Source organism: Nannospalax galili, unplaced genomic scaffold (assembly GCF_000622305.1).
Source record: "Nannospalax galili isolate Female #2095 unplaced genomic scaffold, S.galili_v1.0 scaffold168, whole genome shotgun sequence".
Taxonomy (NCBI): Eukaryota; Metazoa; Chordata; class Mammalia; order Rodentia; family Spalacidae; genus Nannospalax; species Nannospalax galili.
In genome coordinates this window covers 586,720-595,704 of record NW_008357649.1, presented here as the reverse complement: position 1 = coordinate 595,704, position 8,985 = coordinate 586,720, and the positions used below count along the sequence as shown (strand labels likewise).

The 8,985-nt window shown below is 39.5% G+C and overlaps 1 protein-coding gene across 3 annotated transcripts in view; it reads right to left on the bottom strand.

Moving 5' to 3' along the window:
- The window catches only part of Fancm (FA complementation group M), a 67,918-nt gene that overhangs the window by 15,444 nt on the left and 43,489 nt on the right, over window positions 1-8,985 (bottom strand). For all 3 annotated transcript variants that reach the window (XM_008855544.3, XM_029557429.1, XM_029557430.1), the window contains 3 exons: window positions 7,473-7,626; window positions 4,895-5,001; window positions 3,085-3,648 (listed from right to left, as the gene is read on the bottom strand). In XM_008855544.3, coding sequence (XP_008853766.1) covers window positions 3,085-3,648; window positions 4,895-5,001; window positions 7,473-7,626 — 825 coding nt within the window. The remainder of the gene's footprint in view (window positions 1-3,084; window positions 3,649-4,894; window positions 5,002-7,472; window positions 7,627-8,985) is intronic.

Below are 8,985 nucleotides of genomic sequence, written 5' to 3'. Positions count from 1 at the left end.
AACCAAAGATTAAAGGGGCCAATATAATTTCATAAGAGTCCATATGTATAGCTAAAGGCTACATAATAAGCAACAATGCCAGACAAGCGATACCTTCTTTTGAATTGATGGCCAGAATGGCCAAAGGGATTCCCAGATAGTGACCCAGCATAGAACTGGGAAAATGAACAGGAGACCCTAGTCTTATCTAAAGGAATACTGACAACTGATTGGTGCTAGATGAGGAACAGCTGATCCCCCTAAAACAAAGACCTCTAGATAGGCTGACTAGATTCACCAGAAGGGCAAGTAGTGGGGAATGGCTGGGGGTGCTGACAACACAGCAGACAGTAGCAGGGATATACGAGTGGAAGGGCTCTAGTGGGGGGAGGGAGGCTATGGGAGGGTGCTACCTGGGAAGTGGGTGTATAAATAAATAAAAAAGAAAAAAAATAATTCTTCAAAGCATAAAAATTTGCTCCTTAATAATTAGTAGATGTGAAAAACATTACCATTGACATCTACCTAATGACTCTGTATCCATGCTCAGCTGCCAAGGAACTCAGAAAGTAACCAACTGTGACTAGTAGTAATCAGATATATAGATTAGAAAGACATGTGCATTGTAGTGTCAACTATTAAAAATGAATTTTTCTGTATGAAACTGTATTTTAATAATGAAATGGAGATCTTTTTTATAAGTTTAAAACCTCATTTAATTTTAAGTTTCAGTTTATACTGAGTACAATATTATATAATTGTATTAGTTCAACTGTAATCTTAAAATTCACAGCCAATTTTGAAAGAGATGCATCTTAGCTCAGGAAATTGTTATTGAATATGTCAATGGTGTTATAATGAAATGCTTCTTCTAATTATATGGTTATTGAATAAATAACTTAAAAAAAAACTAAAAAGAATTATGGATTCTTTAGATGAAAATAATTGCCACACCCAAAAAGTCATGAACTTCTTTTAGTAACTGTATTATTTTTTGATTTTTTAAAATATTTTATTATTTTTATTTTATGTGTATGAGTGTATTGCCTGCATGTGTGTGAGTGAAACTGTGTTGTGCAAAGTAAGAAGAGGCTTTGGATTCCCCTAGAACTGGAGTTCAAGGATGGTTCGTAGCAGCCATGTGGGTGCTGGGTATCGAACCCAGGTCCTCTGCAAGAGCAGTCAGTACTCTTAACTGCTGAGCCATCTCTCCAGCCCCTGACTGATTTTTATTTTATTTGTACAAGAGTTTTGCCTACATGTGTAAGTGCACCCATGACATATAATGCCCATGGAGGCTAGAGGAGTGAGTCAGTTCCCCAGGAACTGCAGTTACAGACAGTTGTTAGTCGCAATATGGGTGCTGGGAACAGTATCTGTGTCCTCTGCAAGAGCAGTCAGTGCTCTTAACTGCTGAGCCATCTCTCCAGCCCTGTACTATTTTTTATTGTGTGTATATGTATGATGTGCATGTGTGAGTGCAGGTGAGCTACAGAAAACCTGGAGGTTAGAGGACAACTTCCTGGAGTTGGTTCTCTCTTTCCACCTTGTTGAGGCAGGATCTGTCTTGCTGTTTCTGCTACCCTGCATATACCAGGCTAGCTGCTAAGCTTTGGGGAATTCTGTCTCTGCCTCTCATGTTGCCATAGAAATGCAGGGATTACAGATCCAAGCTACTACATCTCGCTTTTTATGGAGCAAGTACCTTTATGCTGAGCCATCTCACCAGTACTCAGTACCTATACTATAGATGATAACCACAAGACTATTATTCTGAAACTGTCATGTAATTTTGGGGAAAAAGCAAATTATACTTACCAGCTTTGACCACTGAAAATCCTAGAAACTTTAACCAGTCCAGAATCAAAGAGATCAAAATCCATTTCCCACTAAAGAGAACTAGAACAACTTGGAGAAATAGCTGCTTCTTGGTCTATGGTAGGAAATGTTCAAGACTCTCTTGCCTAGTTTGCATACTATACAACAAACAAAATGAGCACTCTCATGTAGCCCAGGCTGCCTCAAACTTGTGATCCTCCTGTCTCAGGTTCTTGAATTTTGGGGTTATAGGAGCCTACCACCATGCTCGGCTAATCTTTCACATCTATGAATAGAATCTAGTATTGAAAGTACCTTTCCCACACAGATTTCACCACCAAGTAAACGAATGTTAGATGTGAGGAGGTTGAAATTACTAAAATTAGCAATAAAAGAGGACATTGTGAGACGAACTTACAAGGCCCCTCCCTTTCCTGAGGATCTGCAGGCAATTAACAGTTGCTGGGGGTGGGGTGGGGGGGCAGGAATTCTCTGTAACTACTGGTAAGATGCCCATGCTATTGTAAATAGCCTTTAACCCATGCTCCTGTAAGCAAACCTAATGAAAATCACTGGGTCATCAAAAATAAAAAACATACGAAGTAGAAGGGGACTAGTTGAGGAAGGGGATCAGCTGGAGTAGGAGAGATAAAGGAGGGTAACAGAGGGTGAGCATGAACAAGACATTGTATGAATGTATGAAAATGTCAGAATGAAACTCATATGCACTTAATATATGCTAATAAAAGTACAGAATGAGGACATCATTACAAATGTGCACCCCAGCATGCCTCCAAAAGCCAAAGGAAGACTTCAAGTCTCCTGCTCTATCACTTTCTTTTTCCTTTATAAGGCAGTGTTTGGCCGGAGAGATGGCTCTGCTCTTGCAGAGAACCTGGGTTTGATTCCCAGCACCCACATGGTGGCTAACAACCATACACCATAACTCCAGTTCCTGGGGATCTGATGGCCTCTTCTGACCTCCACAGGCATTGCATGACACAGATGCACTTACATATATGCAGGCAATAAACTCATAAACACACAAAAAAAATAATAATAATTAGAAAACAAAACTGTGTCTTACTGAACCTGGAGCAAGGCTGGCAGCAAGCCCTAGCAATCAAGCTCTAGGCCAGTCTGGCCTACATGAGATCATGTTTCCAAAACACAAAACAAAATCTATTTTTTTTTCTTTGACCTAGTTATTTAGTACAAAAAACAAAAAAGAAAGCACACTCACCAATAAACTGTTTTAGTAAACACATGGTGATGTTTGATACATACCTTCAACTGAACTGGACATTTTCCATGTTCTGTTCTCGACTCGACACTGGTGCATGACAATGATGTAGATTTGAGTTTCTTACGGCTCTGAGGCTTGAAGTTCAAGACTGGAGGAACTGTATTCACCAAATTAAGTACTGTCTGTTGTCCCTGTGTGGGTGACTGATTTACTGCTGAGTTAGAAAGGACCTTGGACTGGAATGAAGATCCGGAAGGTCCTAAATTACAATACTGGTCCTGCTGTTTGTGTTTATTAGTCCTGGGGCTACCCTCAGGGCTAGATTCTTTTCTATCCTTTACACTGTTTTCCTCCTCACTTGAATCATCATCTGGTAAAATAATTCTGGATAATTTCTTTTTTGACTGCATACAGTTTTGGTTAACGCTCATTTGTTTTAGCTTTACTGCTCGTCGGGTTTTGTATCTTATATTCTCATTTGTAAAGGAATCTTCAGTTAAGTTAAAATCAACACAAATTTCTTCTCCTCCTGATTGGCTTTTGCAAGACTCCTCTTCATCAACACAGAAACTATCCTCTAAGTAGGTTTCATCTTGTTCAGGAATCTATAATAAAAACATATATGAATGGTTGACTTTACCTCAGATAACCAGCCTGAATTCATATATTTTTAAAAGCATTAAGGTTCATTACATTTATTTTACTCACTTAGTCACATATTCAATGAACATATACTGAGTATAGAGAGAGAAAAATGGAGACCTGAGGGCAAAAAAAGAGTATTTTATCCACTTAGAAATTTATAGTCAACTGCAGGCAGCCATAAAGGTAAACAATAGGGGCTGGAGAGATGGCTGAACGGTTAAGAACACTGACCACTCTTGCAGAGGACCCGGGTTACAGTCCCAGCACCCACATGGCAGCTGCAAACCGTCCTTAACTCCAGTTCCAGGGGAATCTGAAGCCCTCTTCTGACCTTAGAGGCAGTGCACGACATGGGTGCACTCACATACATGCAGGCAAAACACTCATACACATAAGATAAAAATAATAAATAAAATAAAATTCTTATAAAAAAGTAAACAATAGTAAAAAGTTGTGGCAAGTGCCATATGATAGATACAGTGTTAAGTATAGTAATATGAATAACCAATTATCAAGTTGAATTTGGCAGGTTACAGATAGAGAAAGTATTACCCATAAGTGAAAGGCAACCTAGCCAAGCGTGGGTGTGCCTGTAATCCCAGCTACTTGGAAGGTGGAGGTAGAAGGGTCACTTGAGTTCAAGATAACGTATGAGGTGGGTAACAGCTCAGAGGTAGAGCACTTGCCTGGTATATGAGAGTCACTGGGCTCAATTCCCATAAATAAATACATGACTAAAAGATCGGCATGCACGACATAGTGAGATCTCATTTAACTTCTAAAACAAGCCAGGTGTGGTGGCACACGCCTTTAATCCCAGCACTAAGGAGGCAGAGGCAGGCAGATCTCTTGTGAATTCAATGCCAGTCTGGTCTACATAGTTCCAGGCCAGCTAGGGCTACATAGTGAGATCCTGTCTTAAAAAAATCATCCTAGCACTGTGGACACTGCGAATATCAGATTACAGAGGCCAGCCTAGGCTACATGGCAAGTTTGGAAAAAATACAGCACATGAGGAAAATTTTAATAATACATAATATTCTATTTCATTTAAATATACCCCTAGTCAGAAACAATGTTCATAGTAAAATTATCGAAAACAGCTCTGACTACCCAATTTTAGAAACAAAATGGAGTATTCATTAATGGGAATTTATTTTAAATCATCATAAGGAAATTCTCTACTATTATTTTCATATCACATACCTGTGAAAAAATGTTCAGGTCGTTATATTTCTGATGAACCATTTTGTACTTATTGCTCATCAATGGACTACGTATAGATTTCATGTAAATAGCTCTCATTTCAGAATCTGTATAAAGATAAGAATTGAAGATAAAGTAGGAAAATCATTTAAATAAGTTTGATCTTTTCCAAATTTACATGACTCAAGCATTACGAAAAGGTTTTATAGAGTATATAGGAAGACACCTAAAAAATTATTAAAAGTACTCTCAGAAGTTTTCCCTTTGAAGATCATCATCTAGCTGGGTGGTCATGGGTAACATTCTCAACCCTGACTTGGGTTGTCTTTCTCTCCTGAAAATGAAGACAAAGACAGTAACTTTCTCCTCAAACCAAAAGCATTTGGAAACTTTAAGACTACACCTGGTTTACAGAAGTACGCAAACCAAGAAATCCAGCCATGCAGAAAAGAAAATGTACTGAAATAATTATGGCAAAGCAACTTTCATAACTTTTAGGAAAATGTGGGAAACAGGTTTTTATTTATGGATGTTTACCATTTTAAAAAGTTATAGCACAGGGTACTTATGTGTTACATGAAAATGAGAATTCTGATGTACTTTTTACTTTTTAAATATTTTTAAAATTACTTTTTGTGTATGAGTGTTAAGTGTATCCATGTTGTGCAATGGCCACAGAGGACAGAAGAGGGTATTAGATTGTTACATGGCGTTGTTAGCCACCATGTGGGTGCTGGAAACTGAACCTAGGTCCTCTGCAAAAGTGGTAAGCCATCTCTCTAGCCCCTGCTGTATTTCTTTAAAAAGTTTTGAATTCCTTCCTGTTTCAAATGTGCCATGTCTAAATAGATATCCGGACATCACTATTTTGATTGGAACCATTCCATCTGCAGTCTCTTCAATCAAACCGCAGCAACTTTGTCCATCTATCCAGTCAGCTTTGGTTATCCAGAATCCAGTCTTTCTCACCCTTACCAGTCCTATAGTGGCTGTAGAAGCCACTATTATTCCTCGGAGTACTGCAGTAGCCTCTGGCTATTCTATTTTTGTTGCCCTTTCAAACCATCCTCAATACAGAAGCTGGAGATTATACTATGTCAGGTCAGGGTTTCCTTGCATGCTCTGATCTTGCTTCCCACTACTTTCTTTCTCTCTGTTCCAGTCACAATGCTAGTCTTTGACTAGGCTAAGAGTACTCTTGTCTAAGGCCTTGGAACTAGCGCTTATCTTTGAATTTCTACCACATTTTTACTGAAAATCTGCAAAAGTCACTTCCATCAATTAAAAGGCCTAAAACCTTATTCTACCAATCATGTACCAAAGACACAGTATGATGAACTTTGTCCTTAAACATGTTTTTTCTTTAAACTCATAGAGCCTAAGAAACTTTGCTGCCTTAAATTATATCCCAGATTGCAAAACAGAAGAAATGACATAGATGAGATCTCTGAAAGACCAGAATACTAATGCTCCATCAGAACATTTCTCTCTTCTGTGACAGCCAGCCCGAGAATCACCTGCTCTAAATGTACTGCATATGCGCAAGCATTCCCTGGGTGGCCTGGAGACTCCTTTGTAGAGACTGGCTTTACGTTTTGCTTAGTTTTGTTTGGCTTGGTTTGGTGTGGTGTAATTTTGTTTGTTTTGTGAGACAGGGTCTTATTATGTAGCCCTGACTGGCCTGGAACTCACTATGTAGGTAGACTAGGCTGGCCTTGAACTCACAGAGATCCACCTGGCTCTGCCTGTGCCTCTGCCTCCCAAGTGCTGGGATTAAAAGTGGTGGCCATCACACCTGGCCCCATACTATTTTCTGAAAGCAGATCTTCCTTACAAATCTAGTAAGGTTAGCTTGCTCATTATTTGGTTCTAGTGGTTCACATTGCTAACAGTGCTTTCTTGTCACTGAGCAGATTCCATCTTCTCAAGGAGGCTTGCTCCTAATCCTCATTTAAAATGGTAACTTGATCTCACTAGGTACAGTAGTGTACACCTGTAGTCACAGCACTCAGCAGACCAAGCAGGAGTCTCTTAGGTCCAAGGTCAGCCTGGGCTACCTAACAAGATCCTATCTCAAAACAACTAAACTGAAAAGGCACCTTGCTCATGATCACTGTGCCTCCAACTTCAGCCAATTTAAATCGCAGTTTTAAAACTGTTTTTTCTGTAAATTTTTCAACCTATAATATACTCCCTACTTTAGTTATTATGTACACTGCCTATCTTCTTCCATTTGAAAGACAGCTTCACATGGAAGGCTTTCGGTCCTGTGTTCGCTGGCATACCTTTTTCAGGTGCTTTACATTACCAGGTTAATGGCAGGTGCTAAACACAGGTTAAATGAACATTTGACACCTGAGTCACCCAGGTCAATCTGAAGAGACCTCACTCAAGTTAGCACACACCTATAAAACAAGTAGGTCTAAAATAAAAAAGTACTATAGAATTTAAATGATCAAATAAATGTTTTGTATATACCAAATTTAATTCCTTTAATGTGAAGTTCCTTTGAATAAACATGAAAATATTTAATATGGCATTAGACACACTGAAAATAACCATGTATGACAGCATTTACCATTGACAGCCTGGGAAAGCTGCGTCTGGTCATTTACAAAGTCAAGTAGTGAGGAATCCTGCTCGTTTTCTGACTCATCCTCATCTGATGAAACACATTCCGCATCTTCTTCAGAAAGTTCTGCTTCATCATCTAAAAACTTCCGAGCTATGTTCTACAAAGAAACAAGGAAACATGAAGATACCCTAAAAAAATAATTTTCTTTTGCTGGGCATGGTAGCACACATCTTGGGAGGCAGAGACAGGCGATCTCTATGAGTTCAAGGCCAGCCTGGGCTACCTAGCGAGGTCCAGGTCACCTGTGGCTACAGAGAGACACTGTCTCAAAAATACGAGAGAGAGAGAAGAAAGAGAGAGAGAGAGAGAGAGAGAGAGAGAGAGAGAGAGAGAGAGAGAGAGAGAAAGAGAAAGAAAAAGAAAAAGAAAAAGAAAAAGAAAGGAATTTTCTTTTATGATTTTTAGCTCTGGAAAGTGATTTTTTTTAATTTTCATAAAAAATTCGAATTGGCATGTATTTGTACATATTCATGGGGCACAATGTGATGTTTTAGGACATATGTACTATATATAATGGTTAGATCATGGTAGCTGGTATATCCAGCACCTTACACAGTCATCATTTCTTGGTATGGAAACATTCAAAATACACAGTTAATTGTGTAGCAAAGCTACCCCACTGTGTTACAAACACTATTCCTCTTAAGGAAACAGCTTTCTTGTTAATGCATTTAAGAACAGTATCCACATAGAATTTCTCCTGATATTTTAGATTAAAAAACTTCTAAGGCCAGGCATGGTGGCCCATGCCTTTAATCCCAGCACTTGGGAGGCGGAGGCAGAGGCAGGTGGATGTCTGTGAGTTCAAGGCCAGACTGGTCTCCATAGCGAATCCAGGCCAGCTAGGGCTACAGGGAGACCCTGTCTCAAAGAGACCAAAAAAAGAAAAAAAAAAAAAAGCATTTAAGTCACTGTGTCAGCTGAATGCTTCTAAGAAACAGTCTACAGAGATTCATGGAGAGTTAAGCTTTGCCAGAACAAAATACTGCTGATCAAAAGGACTGACCAGAGGCAAAGGCGTTAAGAATTCGCTTCTAAATACTTAAATAATGAACAAAGATAAAGAAAAACTGGAGCTGGTGAAAGGGCTCAGCAGGTAAAGGTGCCTGCTGGCAAGTCTGATGATCTGAGTTTGATCACTGGGACCCACATGGTGCAAGGAGAAAATGGATCCCGCATGTTGTCCTCTGACTTCCACTCCCACACTGGCACCCTTGCACTCCATCTTCCTGCCACACACAAAATTAAAATGTAAGAAAAAAATTTTCTGTAAAAGAAAGCAAGGAGCTAGAGAGTTGGCTCAGTGGTTAAGGGCACTGGCTGCTCTTGAAGAGGACCTGGGTTTGAGTCCCAGCACCCACAGCCACCTGTAATTCCAGTTCCAAGGGTCTGACACCATCTTTTGATCACCACAGGCACTGCACAACACAGGTACACTTACATACATTCAGGCAAT